Source organism: Nylanderia fulva, unplaced genomic scaffold, assembly GCF_048542155.1.
Source record: "Nylanderia fulva isolate GAGA-0341 unplaced genomic scaffold, ASM4854215v1 Scaffold88, whole genome shotgun sequence".
In the NCBI taxonomy this organism is placed as follows: Eukaryota; Metazoa; Arthropoda; class Insecta; order Hymenoptera; family Formicidae; genus Nylanderia; species Nylanderia fulva.
Window position 1 is genome coordinate 74,765 of NW_028191004.1, and position 17,579 is coordinate 92,343.

At 32.1% G+C, this 17,579-nt stretch overlaps 2 protein-coding genes across 2 annotated transcripts; both read right to left on the reverse strand.

Annotated features, from left to right (window-relative positions):
- Nucleotides 1–281: 281 nt before the first annotated feature.
- LOC114931362 (G protein-coupled receptor dmsr-1) lies at nucleotides 282–5,594 on the reverse strand. The gene is made up of 5 exons (XM_085489573.1): nucleotides 5,586–5,594; nucleotides 4,880–5,472; nucleotides 2,852–2,963; nucleotides 2,580–2,764; nucleotides 282–952 (listed from the first exon to the last, which is right to left on the reverse strand). The coding sequence occupies exons 1-5, from the start codon at nucleotides 5,592–5,594 to the stop codon at nucleotides 481–483; spliced, it is 1,371 nt and encodes a 456-aa protein (XP_085345699.1). The 3' UTR covers nucleotides 282–480.
- A 2,674-nt stretch (nucleotides 5,595–8,268) lies between these two features.
- LOC114932827 (uncharacterized) lies at nucleotides 8,269–16,056 on the reverse strand. Its single transcript, XM_029305229.2, has 6 exons — nucleotides 16,009–16,056; nucleotides 15,179–15,881; nucleotides 12,774–13,091; nucleotides 12,382–12,643; nucleotides 11,356–11,816; nucleotides 8,269–9,099 (listed from the first exon to the last, which is right to left on the reverse strand). The coding sequence occupies exons 1-6, from the start codon at nucleotides 16,009–16,011 to the stop codon at nucleotides 8,735–8,737; spliced, it is 2,112 nt and encodes a 703-aa protein (XP_029161062.2). The 5' UTR covers nucleotides 16,012–16,056; the 3' UTR covers nucleotides 8,269–8,734.
- Nucleotides 16,057–17,579: the final 1,523 nt, after the last annotated feature.

Genomic DNA, 17,579 nt, shown 5'->3' on the forward strand with positions numbered 1-17,579 from the left:
AACTTTTTTTTATACACAATAATACAGTAGATCAACAGTTAACGCGCGGTAGCATTATTTATTTCTTATTAACATGTTATTTGAAAAGATACACATTTAATAAGATGAAATTACAGAATCGTGTGTTTTTGCCTGTATAAATTATTTATTAATATTTTAAGCTTGCATACACACACGACTATAATTATTATTATAATTTCATTAACAAAGTTATAGTAATTTTTATGAGAAAATGTTATATTGTGCGAAAGATAAAGTTAAAATATATAACATACATACATATTTTTTGTTTATTTTACTAATTTAAAATTCTTTGTTTTATCCGGATGGATTTGAGATCATTTCTTAACCTTGTGTTAACCATATAACGTCGTATATTTATTAATAATTATAATACACAATTATATATATATTTATTATATAAATAGATTGCATACCCAAATTCTATGTTCAAGAAACAGAGTAAAATCTCTTATTTTATTAAACATACGTGCTTTGCATATCGGTTTGATGCTGATTCATCGTCGGCCAGTTGGTTATAATCCTAGGTTTGAACAACTGTCCGAAAATCATACGAAATTGTCGCGACATGGAACAATATAAAATGAAGTTAATGCTACCATTTATTAACGCAAGAATATCCATCACTTCTCCAAACTTGTCGTAACAACTACGAAAGAAACAATCGCCCAGGGCTGCGGATAGTAAACCCAGAATGCCTTGCGGGATCTCTGTTATGAGGAACAACAGCAGCACCGCTACGAGCATCCTTGTCGTTCTGTCCGTTCGTTTGTTGGATTTACTCATCCGCCGCGGGCAGGACTCGTCCCTTTTAACCTCAAATGATCCATCGTAAGTCTCAACGTCGGAGATTCCCGACGACGAGGCCGGCTTCGCCGTCCTCGCAGCGCAATGGTTGTAGCTCTTTAAGGTTTGTTTCCTACCTTTTGCCCTGAATCAAGGAAAATGTGCGTGTTGTAGTGTAGCGAGAACGCGAAAGCACCGACGAGGTAACGACGAGATAATATATTAAGGCTCCTGTTCGATTGCCATGTCCGCGTTTGACAGTGACGACATAATTCAAAACGATAGAAATAATAAGAATATCTACTTATATTTTTTATCGATAAAAGATGTACAATAATAAACGAAAATTATATAATTAATAAATAATACGAGTTTGTTTACTAATAATAAGCATAAGTGTCATTTTAGCAAGTTAAATTATTCTTGCGACTTACAGGGTTATTTTTCGTTTTGCTGCAGTGTTTTTATGTTTAAAATAATTGTATTGGTGTTAAAATATACCGAAGACTCCAATTTTGACATAATTTAATATGTGAAAGCAAATATTTATTTCATTTCGATACACCTGTCAAGCAGCTGGTTTTCGTCCTTGGTTTAATTCAATTCAATTTGACATATATATGTATATTATTTATTGAATATACAAACAAAATGAGTTTTCGGTATATTTTACATGTCTGCTCTATCGATTTCAAACGCTATTTTATTGAAAAACATTTTTATTTTAACGTAAGTCGCAAGAATTTTTATGATATATTTTCTTGCTTCTGACGTCATCAATTCAAGATGGCCGCAGTGAGTATCGCAGATGCCTTAAAGTTGCGAAAAGTGCTGTTTTTATGAACTTTGTCATTATAGCCATAAAATGCGTGCTAAAGAAGTTTTCTTACCATCAAAATAAGGTATATATTAATTGTTAGGACTTTCAACCCTCAATAGGAATTTTTGGTGTCGATTATGATTAAATTAATAAGATATGCATAGTTGAATATATGGGGTATTGCAGAGGTTAGCGGTGACTTACTTAAGTTGACGAGTCACAATTCTTAAAGGTCTAAATCAATGTCAAAATAGTCAAATTCAAAATAGTATTCAATTAGGGAGATTTAAAAATTAAAAAAATTTTTTTTTATAAATCCATCATATTGAGTTCACCATTTTAACAATTTTGACATTGGATTTGTATTCAGTGACCTAAAATATCTTTAAGAATAAATATAAACATAATTTAAAACTGTTTGTAACTCGTCAATCTAATTAAATAAGTTATACTTATTTAGTCAGCTAATATCTTCAATATCTCATATTTAACTATATGAATATCTTATGAACCATAACCAATATCGAAAATTCTTATTAAGAGTTGAAAGTCCTGCGACTTACGTTAAACAATATTTTTAAACTTTATTTTGGTGGCAAGAAAACTTTAGCACGTCACATATTGTAGGTATAACATGACAAAGTTCGTGAAAATAGTCCTTTTTTACAACTTTAATTGCATGTCTCTTAAAATTGTGACGTGATGGAGCAGGTTTGAAGACAGATTCATGTTCGAAAAAACTATAAGAAACAACTATAGTCTCGTTTTGGTGTTCGAAAAAAAGTCATTTTTTGTTAAACAGTGTAATCATGCGACAATAAATAACTACTAAGAACATTTTATCCATTTTACTAAATTGTAAATTACAAATTGTAAATTACCTCGTCGGTGTCGAAAATAAATAATTGCACGTTCGTACGTTAAATAATCCGTTTTCACGGTTTGCCTTTACCTGTAAAGGGCTTTTATCAGCCAACAAATGATGACGGTAAGAATAACGCATGGCAAGAGCTTGATAACTACACTAAGTATCCAGAAATTTAATTCGCACAGGAATCCTTTATTAATGGAACAATCAGTATCCACGACGTATAAAATCTCCTTAGTACCGTTCTCGTAAACACTTTTTGCTTTTACCTGACATAGTGAAATTTATATATTTATTGTTGCAAAAAATGCGATATGCTTTGAACAAAACATTATACAATTGACGTTTTTACTTACTCCAAACACGAGATAGCTAGGAGCGCAGGTGAAAAACGGAGCGAGAAAACTGCATGAAAGAGCGATCGTGCAACGTCTATCGGTACACCAAGTATAATTGTAACTCGGAAATCTGGCGCATTATATATACACGAGAAAGAGAGAGACATAAGAGACAACGACTTTTTAATCTTCTTACAATAAAACTGCATAAAAGGTTACAACTCAAGAAAAAATATATGGCTATTGATTTAGAAGATATAAAACAAATTGACATTAACACAGTGTTTGCGTTATATAAATAAAATTATATAGATGATCATCTAGATGAAGTTTTGGCATCTTATATCTTTATATAGATAATATAAATATGTATTATCTATATATCTGTATTTTAGACGAAAAAAGTGTTATCTTTATTAAATTATCTAGAATAATGTTCAGATAATTTGATTTTTAAGTAGCTTATTTAAGCAGTAAAAGCAATAGAAATTTACAAATAAAAATATAAATATATTTTTATATCCCTTCTATAATTTATATTTTTTTATAACTGTGTTTACATAAGAGATTTTAAAAATAATTATCTAGAAGTTATCTAGATGAATCGCCATATAATTTTATCTTTTATCTATAGATAAATTTAAAACAAAATTATCTTTATCTTATTTAAGATTTATCTAGTTAATTTTAAAATCATCTAAACACAACACTGTGTGTGTGTGGGACATTAAAATGTATATATGCTGTAATAATCTTATTTTTTAATTGAGACTGTTTACACGACTTTTAGAAAAGGGGGAGAAGTATGGAATCCCACTCCTGCATTTTTAAACCTGAAAAAATTCTAACCTAATTTAAACCTATTTTCAGTTTCAAAAATAATGTTGGAGTTAAAATTTTTGAGAGTGAAATAAATATTTTTTACTTTTGATATGTTATTTATTTACAGAGATGTGTATTTGAAATATAGATACATTTTTTATATATTTTGCAATTAAAACATTTCTCCAGAACTATTTTATATACATTTTCTTATTTAAATGGTTTTCATTACGCGCATTTTCTATTTCTTCTTGTAAACTACATTTTTCTTGTAAACTACAAAAATTGAGATATTAATAAGATATAAATGTGAGATATGGACATGGCGATGCCTCTAATATATATATCACGTTTTCGTTCTGGCATCACTGATTCTGATTATGAAACCTGTAAAAGGAAAATAAAAAAAATTCCCTCTTTGAAAAACTTGTTTTTTTTTTAAATGCGTTCCACTTCTAAAGAGCAATCAAAATGTTATTTTAAAAGGATAACTGACTGCGTATGTTGTAAACAATAGAGAAATTAATTTATTGTGTAACGCCATATATAAATGTCACGGCATTTAATGTTTGTAATTTAAGTTTATATTCAAAGAAATAACATTTTCAGTATATATAAGAACTAATAATAAGAAAATATAAATAATAAAAAAATAAGAATTTAGTATGCATATAGAAATATAAGTATATTTTTAAAAAATTATTTTTATTTTAAAAATGCCTATTTTCCATTTCCTATTTTAAATAAGTATCTAAAAAGCATTTTGCATTTTTAAATGGGGAAAGGTTTTAACTATATTTTACCTTGTCTATTTCAAATGAATTTGGACACCCATTTTGCGTATCTCGTTTATTTATTAAAAGTTATATACTGAATTGCAAGAGAAATAGGCGAAATTCTAATTATTGACAAAATATCCACGATCTATTTCGTAAATAAGTAAACAAACATTTTTGCACATCAAACAAACTTCACTGTTCCAAATATGTTATTTTACAATTCCACGTGAGAGAGAAAAAGCATTAAAATTATATGAAATTTTAATTTCTTATTATATCTTCTAAACCAGTGCCATATATTCCCAATTTCAGTTTATATTCACATAAATAAATCCTACAATATATTTAAACGGCGATAAATAAATCAAGGTGAGGCGCAACCTTTTATGCACTTTTATCTTTTCTACTTTTCCGCTCGAAAAATTCAGAGGATTATGAAACTCACCTGATGGCGATATACCTCCAAACAGCTAAAGTGAGAGTGAGAGCGATACTGATCGTATGAAAAAGCTGGGTGAAATGCATATGGAACAGGATGAACGCGGCCCCTCCGTACGGGAAGATCCTGTGTTCCGGTAATACGAAATATTTATAAATCGCGAACGGGATGTACTCCAGCATTACCAACACGTCCGCCACGGCCAGGCCGGTGAGAATTCGATTAATGGACGCAGCCTTTGTGTCCTTCCTCGTGAGGACGATGATGTTGAGCACGTTGGTGAGCGTACCGAAGGAGCATATGAAAAGAGCAGCGTAACCGTGATAATTCTTGTACTGTATCGCCAGATCGCGAATCGCACCGTCGCAGTAGCAAGTCAGCTGTATCGTATCCCTGCAGCTACTCTTGTAGCTGCTTCCATTCCCGGAGACCTGGCTCCCAGATCTACAATCGGTCAGGTTGTCGAAAGCGTAGGCATAGTCGATGTCCTCGTCGGTTATGTTCAGTCCTGCGTAAAATATCCACTGTAATTTGAACGATACATAATTAACACATATCACTTCGATTCTCTGCCAAGGGACCTTCAGATGTCTTGGTAGCTAGGACATGTTCAAGAGTGTCCGGTACCAGTCGTAAACGCTCTTGGAAGACATAGCAATTTATCACGATATTCTATTCCGCTGTCTAGCAACAAGGGCACTCGTATCTTCACTTCTGACATGACAACGTCGATAATTGGGGTGTTAGTCTTTTCTGTTTCACCTAACAACTATAATGTAGCTTTAATTCGCGACCAATTGTATGCTCCATGATCCAAATTAGTGATTCGTTCGCTTTTAATTAGCGATTCATTTGAAACTTTCTATGTTCATTCATCGAGATTATCGCGAAATACAAGAGGAATGAGAGAGAAAGAGAGATAGAGAGAGAGAGAGAGAGAGAGAGAGAGAGATAAAAAGAACCAACTTAACGCGTGACGCTCCTTTTGATCAGAATTTAATTAAATCAAGATGAGTGTATTATGCAACAGTCCCATTTTCGTCGATTAAATATACATCCCGCTAAAAGATCACTTAGCATTCTCCAAATAAGTTTCTCTTTTCTCAGAAAAAATCAGAATCTGAAAAAAACGACACCATAAACATATTTTGTATATATATATATATATATATATATATATATGTATAACAGCAAATGAATGATTTATTATCTTACGGCCACGTACATATACAAGCACACGCGCGCACTTACACATGCGATGAATCGAGAATGAACATTGTATCATTAGTAACATACATATATATATACATAGCACTTTGTTGCATTCGTCGTTCGAGATTTGCCACGGCAACAGGTTACACTACCACGAGTAGATCCAGCCGGTGGGTAGTCGCGCTACTGGCGATGTTATTGGCGAAAATTCACGAGCATCCTTCACTCCCTCTCGACGTTTTCCTCTCCGTGTGAAAGAGTCTGCGCGTAGGACGTCGATGGTCCATAATAGTGTGCGTGCTATTCGTCCTGAATACACCCATGAAATAAGTGTATTTATGTGTGTGTGCGCGCGTGCGTTCGGTCCATATCATATCTGTGTTAATAGGATATCAAGGATAATGCTAATGTAAAGACAGGATGTGGGTATGTATAATTTCATCTTTATTGCGATATATCTTACAATCACTAATTGTTTCTAAGCTCTATTCGGTATTACTAGACGTTTATCGTGCGTATTCAATGATATTAATAAAAAAAACTCGAATTTGATTCTCGATTCAGCCGACTTTCGGACCTTCAGATATTTTTCTCACCTATAGCTTTACAAGTGGGTTAAAGGGGAACACATAGAAATTAAAGATCTAAACCATAAAGATACTATTTCTAATAAAAAAAATTAATTTTCGCAATAACTGACGCAAAAGCAGGGTTGGGAAAGTTACTTTGTAAAAATAATTAGTTACAGTTACAGTTATTTTATTGAAAAAGTAACTAGTTACAGTTACAAGTTACTGATTTTAAAAAATAACTCATTACAGTTACAGTTACTCAAAAAGTAACGAGTCGTTACTTTTCAGTTACTTTTTAAAAATAATTATACATTATTTTAAATATAAGGAGCTTACATTTTATGCACAATCACAGTCAAGTATTTAAAAAAATTCTTGAAGCAAATCGATCAATTATTACATTTAAGAATTTTTTTAAATATTTGACTGTGATTGGTCGATTTTAATTATGTGTTATATTATTTTATGTACACAAAATGAAAATTTTAGGTAAAAGATTAAATCATACGAAGATCCATATGCTACTGTTAACAAAATTTAATTTAACAATATAACGGCTACCAAACTTAAACGATACTTTTAGCGGATGTTTCCAAAAAAAGTAACTAATAAAGTAACTGTCAAAATAGTTACTAAGTTACTAAAAAAATGTAACTAAGTTACAGTTACAGTTACAGATGGAGAAAAGTAACGAAGTTAAGTTACAGTTACCGAAAAAGAGTAACTGTAACTGTAACTTCGTTACAAGTAACTCGTTACTTCCCAACCCTGCGCAAAAGACATCGCGTTAGGCTCCTACAGCCGACATATTTATAAAATTATATGTTGATTTCGAGAGCTGAATAGTATTCTTAATATTATTAATCAAAATATTAGCTATAGAATGTAACAAAAAAGATATCAACATACTTTAAGGGTAACTAGGACATATCAAAATGATGAAAAAAGTTCTTATCAACGTTTGCAAATAATTCCCTATTGATAATTTAAATTATTTTTAAAGGTGAATCTAATAATATTGAGATGCAAAGTCCAGCCAAAAACCTATCCTGCAATACTTTGATGAGGTAAAGAATAAAGTCTTCTTGCTGAGTCTTTTATAATTCGCAAGACCATACATTAAATACATATCTGCTATATCTTTATTAGTTTCCATTAATAGTAATTAATATTAAATTGTACTTTTTGAAAAACTTTTTTTGTTTGGAACAGGACGATATCAAATGAAAACAAAACATAATCGAAACATTGCATTGTTTGCATTCATTTAATAATTTTAGCAATTAATTTAAGTATCAATAAATTTAACGAAGTCGCCAGTGATGAGTAAAACCATACAAGTTTATTAATATTTTGACCTAACTGGCCAGTACAAATTATGACAAACATTACGTTTCGACTCTCAGGTACGAGTTCTTATCAAGTGTAATTGCACAATAAAAAAATGTATTGATGAAGATGCAAAACAGTTTTTCTAAATTTCTTTGTAAGAACTTTGTAAAAAAAACTGTTTCGCATCTTCATCAATGTACGTTTTTTTATTGTACAGTTACACTTGATAAGGACCCGTACCTGAGGATCGAAACGTAGTGTTTGTAATAATTTGTACTGGCCAATTAGGTCGAAATATTAATAAACTTATATGTATTAATTTAAGTTCAGAAGTTGTATAAGATTTATAATGATTTAATAGAAGATCATTTACAAACCTAATGTTTATAGGAATTTTTTATCATTTTGTACCACCTATTCTTAAAGTAGCAAATACCTCTTTTGTTGCACCCTCTATATTCCATCTTGTATTATTCATTTTTCAATTCATTCAATACAAAAACGAAGCTGTTAGATTATGCTATTGAATTTATTATTGCAATTTACTATATTACTAAATAATTTGCTTCTGGTATCTTCCATGACTACTATAATTGAAGGATCCGGATCTGAAAGGAATCAGAGCATGAAAGAAGAGCTTTTACGCTTCCTTTTCTATACTTTGCCTGCGCACTTTTTGCAATCTTGTTCTTTAGAAAAGAAATTCCGCTGAGGAAAGGAAAATTGAAAAGAAACAGACATGGCTCTATCTCGTTTGATGATGAGCGTATATAGGTTCCGAGTCTGATCTTTTGATACGCGATAACGATAATGGTTTCAGCCAGCCTTTCTCGTGGAAAAATACTATAGTAGATATAAACAGTCCTAGCAGTAGCATATAGAAGGATGATTGCACGTCGGATAGATTGAATGGCACAAAACTGTTCGTTCTTAACTCGTTTTTAACTAGCTTTTCTTTAGACAGAGCCCTTTCTTTAACCGTCTGACTCTGAATGTCCTTTTTGCTCCATAACAGGGTTAAGCCGGCTTGATTTAGTTGACCGATCAACACGTTTATTGCTTCTTGCAAAATCGAATTCTTAGGCAGCAAATACGATAAGAAGAATGTACCTAATAGGATGTGATATTAATATGCGTGTCTGACGGAAGTATTATTATATACAACCCAAAACAACATCATGTCTAAACGGGACACAAGACTTAAAGATAACTTATTGACGTCTTAAGGGAATCCTAGCTAATCTTCAGTCTTGTTTTATCGACAAAATGTGAGATTAGATTTAGCTATAAATTTATTTATTGGTTATACGGATTGTTTTTTATTGGAAATTCTTAAATTCATAATTCTGCAACCTATATAGATATATTATATACATATATATGTATATAAGACTACATAGATTGATAAATCTTTTTCCTGTACAAATCAAAATATTAACAAAGACAAATTAAAATATTAATTCGTAGTAAGTCAAAGCTCTTATTAAATTATAATAAATTTGATAAAAGGCTGTTAAGAGCAGTAAATATAAAAAGTCAAATTATGTTTGAAAGAAAAGTCATAGATAAAAATAATATTCTTTAATCTAATGTCTAATAATGAATTACAATAAAAGGTGACAAAAAAGAATTAAACATAAGTACTCTTTAAATACAAATACAAAGCGAACGTTTCGGTCAATATTTTGACCATTATCAACGCTGATTAAATTCTGAATTTAAAAACTAATAAACGGTGTCATAACGGTAACATACATCAAGCAGAATCAAAAACGTCATAGAGTATGTAACGCATTAAAAATACAATGATAGATATAATGATTAACAAATATTATGGTAAGAGAAAAAGAGAACATGATGTAAAAATGAAAAGCGATATTCCTCCAACATAGTCATAATGTGATGGTTAAAATTCGTAAATTGTGTTTCTACTCCGGTTATTAGACCCGATAGACACATAATGATTTGAATCCTATACTGTTATTAAATAGTTATTGATTTATTTAAGCTTAATAGGTTGTACGAAAACGAAGATGTTTATAGACTTACATATGATTAGATTACAACGTAAAACAGTAGTGTAGGAGGAACATCGATTCCTGAGATCCGCACACTTACAATGTCACAGACACAAAACAATCCGTATAGCCAATAAATAGATTTATAGTTTATCTAACTTTACATTTTGTCGATAAAACAGGTCAGAAACTCAACTGCTCTTATAATCCCTTTAAGGGGTTATACCTACCTGCAAACTTCAAAAAAATCGATTTTTGGATTTTGATATTTTCTTAAAGTACATACTTTCAAAAATATTCCCTGCAAATTTCAAGTCGATTCGACAAAAATTAACGAAGTTATGTGAGTTTAAAGGTATACTGGTGTGAACGTATCCTGCTGTTTAGAAGCAGGGTACAGAAACGGGTCTCAGGTATCGAACGGCAGCTGCGACGCGGACAAAAGCGGTCTCTATACAAAGCCAAAATATATATAAATAAATAATATATATAAATATATATAAATATATATATAAATATATTATTTGGTTGTGAACTTAATTTGAAACTTCAAATGCGTTTTTCTCAAAACAGCATTTTTAAAATCGGTGACCAAAATATCTCGAAAACCGCTGCATCGATTGAAATAAAATTTGGTAGACATCTTTAATACTAAAAAATCTAGTGCCCGATCGTGGCTTTTGTTTTTTCGTTGCGTATTTTTTTTTAATAATAAAAAAACGAGCAAATTTTTGGTAGCAAAATCATACCTTCAAATTTGAACAGCCGCCATTTTGTCGCAAATTAATTTTTCAAAAAAATGAACGATCGGGCACTAGATAATCTTATATATTAACTAAATTTCTCGGGTTTTTTGATTTCTGGTAAACCAGTTCAAAGTTAGAGTGGTCACCGCAAAACGCTTTTCAAAAAACTGCTTCTGGAAGATTAAGCATATCTTTTTTATTTATCAACATTTTGCAATAAAAAAAATACTAAATAATCTTTGAAATATATATATTTGAAAACATAAATGTTCCTTTCCAAAGCACTTCAAATATTTAAAAAAAAAATTCCCAAAAATACGTGTTTTTCAGACCTTGCAGGTAGGTATAACCCCTTAAAGACATATTTTAATGTCTAAAAGACAATTTAAGTATGGGTTTACAATAGATGATTTAAGCTCTAAGCTTTAAAAAATTAACCAATCACAGTAGAGTATTTTCTTAACTGTGATTGGTAAATTTCTTAAAGCTTAGGACTTAATCATTTATTGTGGACCAGAGGTAATGACTCCTTTAAGACGTCTTATGTCCCAATTTTAGACGTTTTGTTGTCTGGAAAGTAATGTTTTTCCTTTTATACGTACCTGGACACTCCTTGACAAGATGAATCAACGAATTACCATTCACGTCGACGTATTGCTCGTTAAAAGCGGGGAAATAGTTTCCCTTTGCCAATCCCGAACCATTTCGATAATAAGCTGCATTTGGCACCGCGTTTTCGCCGTATCGCAATTTACTTCGCAAGCTTCGCATGAGCGTCGAATTGGTATCGTCGTCAAAAATATCGTTCAGACTACGGGAGGCCAGTGCTATTGTCAATCCCGAAGTGTCGAGATCGCGAAGAGTATCAATGTCCGGATAATACATGTCATGCGCAAAACTGTTGTACAACAGACCAGTGAAGAAACCAGCCACAGTGATATTAGAGAGCAGAAGGCCCGACAATAATATCCTTTCGGAATTCGTCTTTGGCAACTTTTGAGGACAACCGGCGTTCAGTAAAATTGATCGGTAGATCATCGTGCCAAATCTTATTTTTTCAGTTCTGTAAACATAAACTCTTTACTTACGTCACATTAGATAATTAAGAAGATCTTAAACGTCGTCCTAAAAAATTTTTTTGTTTTTAACATAATTTTGGTTTTTAGCATAATAATTTCGGTTTTAACATATTTTATATTAAAATTTATATTTAAAAAAGAAAAAAGTTTCACACTTTGTTTTATATGTACTTTAATAGTAGAAATGCATTTGTTATGCTATTCAATCAGTATCAAAAAAAGAGTGTGCAAAAATGTTTTATCGATAAAATATTATTTTTGTGCATCCTTTTCTTTTTATTGATTGAATTGAGTAATAAATACATATAAAAACAAAGCGCGAACTTACCAATTTTATGTTAAAAACAAAAAATATTTTTAAGTTAAGAAATTACAATTTTTTTTGTTCTTACCATAAAATCGGTAAATTCGCACTTTGTTTCTATATGTACTTTAATCGTCAAAAAGCATTTATTGTTCTATTCAACCAGTAAAAAGAAAAGAGTGTGCACATAAAATAATGTTTTATCGATAAAACAGCGTTTAGGATCCCCTTGACGAGTATCGTACCTTCCTGGAGTGAAGATTTGCAGAAAATACCACGTTAGGTACACAAAGGTCTGCGACAACATGGACACGATCCAAACTGAGAGCGGAAAGAAATGGTACATTCGAACTCCCTTGGGTATCTTCTTCGCTTTAGGTACAATCACGCATATTCTGTCGAAGTCCATGTACACGCTGAAGTATACGTCCTCCACGACACCGATACTGTATTTCTTTATGAAAAAGGATTCGAAACAGATGTCCGTTCTACCGTGTACTACGTCTCCTGTGTGAGCCGGCTATTATATCGTGTATGACAATCAAAAGAGGAGAGAAGAAACAAAAACAAGGGGAAACTAACTAAATATACTAGGTGCGAATTATAGTTCCAAAGAGATATTATTTTATTAGTATACCTATAGCACCGACATATGTCCCGTTGGATAATTGATAACCAAAGGATTGTTTATCTGTCGGAGGTATTAGTTTCGCTGTGAAATTCATACGTTCAGCTATCGTATCCAGCATTATTTCGTCGAGTCCTTCGAAAATAAAGGTGGAATTGTAATGTTTAACTTCTCCCTGCCTTTTGTCCGTCGATTCGTCTAGCGAGAACAAACCCGTTCTCAATTCGTATCCATTCATATTACTCGTACGAGAGTAGGTTAAATGAGACAGCAGACTCGATGCCTCTTCCGCCGTTTTTACATTTATAATTTCAACTCGACCGTATGCTGAAAAATCAAGCCAACATCTTTTTGTCTTTTTTTAAAATAATGATCGTGATGTTTTTCAATTTTTCGTCATCGATTTTGTAACATCCCAGATAGCACAAACTATTCGAAAAGAATTCATTTGTATGTCACCAATTTTGAGTCCCTTTTCAAATACATATTTTGATAAAATGAATTTTATATGTATTTGGAAAGGGACTTTAAATTGGTGACATACTGGTGACATACAAATGAATTCTTTTCGAATAGCTTGTGCTATGTGGGATCCCAGATAGCAAGTACAGGGTTTGTCCGGAAAGTAATGCGTCGCATTTTTTTTGTGACGCGACTATACATCGCAGAGCGATGGGACCGGTTGGGGAGGAAGGGGGGTACCCTTAGCTTTCCAACGGTAGGTCGCTCAATTGTTTCCATGCGCTTGGAGGGTTAGGACGGCTTATTCTGTGAACCTCTGCTTAGTGGTCGCGTCGAACTTGTGATGGAGAGAACGATAGAGCAACGCTATGCGATAAAGTTTTGCGTGAAGCTGGACAAGACGCCGCTGGAAACTTTTGAAATGCTCAAGAAAGTTTTCGGGGACGATTGCCTTTCCAAATCGCAGTCAAACAGATGGCACAAGATGTTTAGAGAAGGTCGGAAGGAGGTCGCCGACGAGGCCCGCGCAGGACGCCCGTCAACATCGCGAACGGACGACAATGTGACTCGTGTGCGCCAATTATTGAATTCAGACCGTCGAATGAATGTTCGCTTAATGTCGGAATTATTGAACTTGCCGAAAACGATTGTTCACGAGATTGTATCGGAAGACTTGGCCATGCGGAAGATTTGCGCAAAACTTGTGCCCAGAGTGTTGACCGATGCGCAAAAGCAACACCGAGTGGAAGTTTGTGAAGAACTCAAGCAACCCTGTGCAGATAATCCCAATTTCTTTTTTTTATTTCCTCGGCTGAAAAGGGAGCTCAAAGGACAACAGCTCGAGTCGGTTGACAACGTACAAGCTACTTCGACGGCCTCCCTGAACAGCATCCCAGTCAAGGAGTTCCAGAAATCTTAAGACGCATGGAAATCGCGTTGGCAAAAATGTATTGACGCAGAAGGGTCATACTTTGAACAATTTTAAGTTGTTTTACCTATGCGATCAATAAATTCTTTTTTAAAAAAATGCGACGCATTACTTTCCGGACAAACCCTGTATATATATGTATATATATATATACGTTTCCAGAGAGCACAGTATGTTCAATTTTGGTTTTTATTTAGTTCATGAATATAATATGAATATCTATTATTAGACATTTAAAGTATATTTTTATATTAAACATTTTAAAAACGTTTATTTTATGTACTCACAGCACAGGACATTTCAATTGCATTACAACAATATTACAATTTTACAAGTTGCAAGGTAATATTGAATATTGGAAAGACATTTTATATAAGAATATTTATGTAATATTTTATGTACTATTTATGTAATATTTTATGAGAAAAATTACAGTACTATTCCAAAAAATTATTAAAAAAACAGTAGTCGCCAATTAATCATTTAGTTACTTTAATTACCACTATGCAACGCACGATGCGCTATTTTTCTCGTATTTATGATTCATTATGAGAATTATATATAAATAAGCTTGCAAAAAGCTATCATTAAGATTAAAATAACCGGATATCCGAATATTGCAGTAAAAAAATGAACTTACACAGTTTCAACGAATTTTTTCTTGTCTCGTTTGAATCTGCAATCTTTTGATGCTGTATATAAGATACTAAAATAGGTATATACAATACTCTATATACATATATTATATATAGACTATTGAATATACCTATTTTAGTATCTCATAATTCTTCACAACTTACATCTATCTACTTTAAAAAATATGTTCAATGTCATTGTGCTGTCTGTTATTTTAACGTTGAACGACGTCATTGGACGTCAAAATAAAGTTATTTTGACGTTTAATGACATCATTCTGACATTTAATGACGTTTAATGATATCAGATTCCCAAATAGCAAACATACACGTCATTTTTAATGACGTCAGTTTGCTGCTTATTAGGATATGTTGAACAAACTACGAACCAGAATCGTTGACTTTGGCGAAGGGATTGTAAGTGCGAACAGTTGAATCGATTCGAGCGTCGTCTACTACAGCAACCAAGACGCTTTGTACTTTACGCTTAGACCACAACGTCTTTAAAACGCCGTCGAGCCTCGGCTTATTTAGCGTCTCCTCTTGGCAAGCGATCAGTACGATGAATCGATCGCGCGGCTTCCACTCGAATTTCGAATTGTCATTCTTCGAGATTTGATCGAAGGAGCGAACATTTTTTACAAGAATCACGTGTACGTTCCACGTATTCTCTCCGAAGGAGTCTCTGTTGTAGCTTCGGAACCTCACAGTCGCCGTGGGCGTCACAAGAAAGGGAAGTTCATCGTCGGATGTGATCTTTGAGATCGATAATGGTTTCGCGACCCTATAAATTACGTCGTTATTATCGATAAAAGACGTATAATTTTCCATGTCGGAAAATACATAAGTCCTCAACATAGTTGTTATCGCGCATTTACGCGGGATACTGTGTGCGAAAGCCTCGAAGCATCGCTCGAGCAGGATCGAGTTTCTGTTATTATCGAGGACGCCGTGAAAGTGAATGGTTTTGGAATTTTCCATAGAACAGACGACGCTGCTCCAAAATTCCACGGCGCTACACCATCGGCAATCATTGCCTGGTACAGGTGTGGGTAGAAATAACAACGTTACGAGGACAAATTCACGAATCGACTGCAAATAAAAGTTGCTTGGATTTACAAGTGGCGATGGAGAAAGGGAAGAGATAAAAAAGAAAAAGAGAGAAAAAGAGTTTATATATATATAAATTCTATTTTATCATAAAAATGTATCAACATACCATGTTTGTGAACTTTATTGAAGAAGGACGAGTGTTCTCTTATTTATACGATTTAATACTGACACCGGATCCCTCTTGTTGAGTTTTTCCTCATATCAAGTATCCTCGACATATACAGTCAAATCATACATCATTCATCCTTATCGTTACCCTTTGTTGACCTTCTTTTTCAACTATCGTGTCACATTGGACAGGTGTCCTCGAGAAATGCTCGCTTGAAGGTTTGAACTCGCATATGCTTACAAGGATCATAAAAATATTGTGCTTTTTTAGATTGTAGATAAGACCTAATGAAGATAAACCTATCGTCCATATTATTATTTATCGTTTTTCCGATTCGTCGAGAAGGGGTCACAAGATCAATCGCATTTTTATGTCGACTCATAAAATATTTCTAAAGGAATTGTATTTTATTACAACTAAAATATTACATTTAAATAAATTGTAATACATATTAATATAAAATAATATATTTCACAAATCGTCGCACATAATTCACATATTTCCACAACTACTAAATTATTAACAAAAATCAATACAAGGTGAAATGTAAATGAATTGTATAACATTTTATTTTTACCAGACGCGTGCATTATTTGAAATAGATGCATTTAAAATGGAAACAAAATGCGCGTACAATGCCAATTTTGCATTTCAAATACATTTTTTTCAAAAAACTATTTTACATTTTCATTTAAATTGTTTTTATTATCCATCTTCTATTTCAAATGCGTCTTTCTTGCAAACTAAAATTTAATCGAGATATAATAATATGTACAATAATGCAACTAATACCACGTTCTCATTATTCTGGCATTACTGGTTCTAAATGAAATATGAAAGGAAAATGGGAAATTTCCTCTTTAAAAAATTTATTTTTCTAAAAGCAGGTTCCGCTACTAAAGAACGTACATTGCAATCAAAATGCCATTTTAAAAGAATAACTGAATGTCTGTGAACAATATATTGTATATTGTTATCTTATATGTAATTCAATTTTCGTAATTCAAGTATTTATATTAAAAAATAAGAATTTATTATTATTTCGTATATGTAAATAGGAAATAATAATAAAAACACAAATATAATAAAAAATAAGAATTTAAATATAAATAAATTAAATATAAATATAAAAAGTAAATATTAAAAAAAATATTTAAATAAACTGAAGTCGCCAGTGATGATTAAAACAACTCTTAATTTATTCAGTTCGACCAAACTGGCATATTACAGAAATAACAAATTATCACGACGTTTCGGCCATCAATTACTGGCTCTTATCAAGTATATTTAAATGAAGAAAAAATTACATATTAGACTCAAATTATTGTTCGCGCCTATACATAGCGATGTTAATAAAACAAACACTGTGAACATAATAATGCATTAACGTCGTCATAATTTGTTATTTCTGTAATATGCCAGTTTGGTCGAACTGAATAAATTAAGAGTTATATTAAAAAAAAGTATTTTTATTTTACAAAACTATTTAAAAAATATCTATTATCCATTTTCTATTTTAAATAAACGTCTAAAGAGATTACATTTTGCAATTTTAAATGAAAAGATAT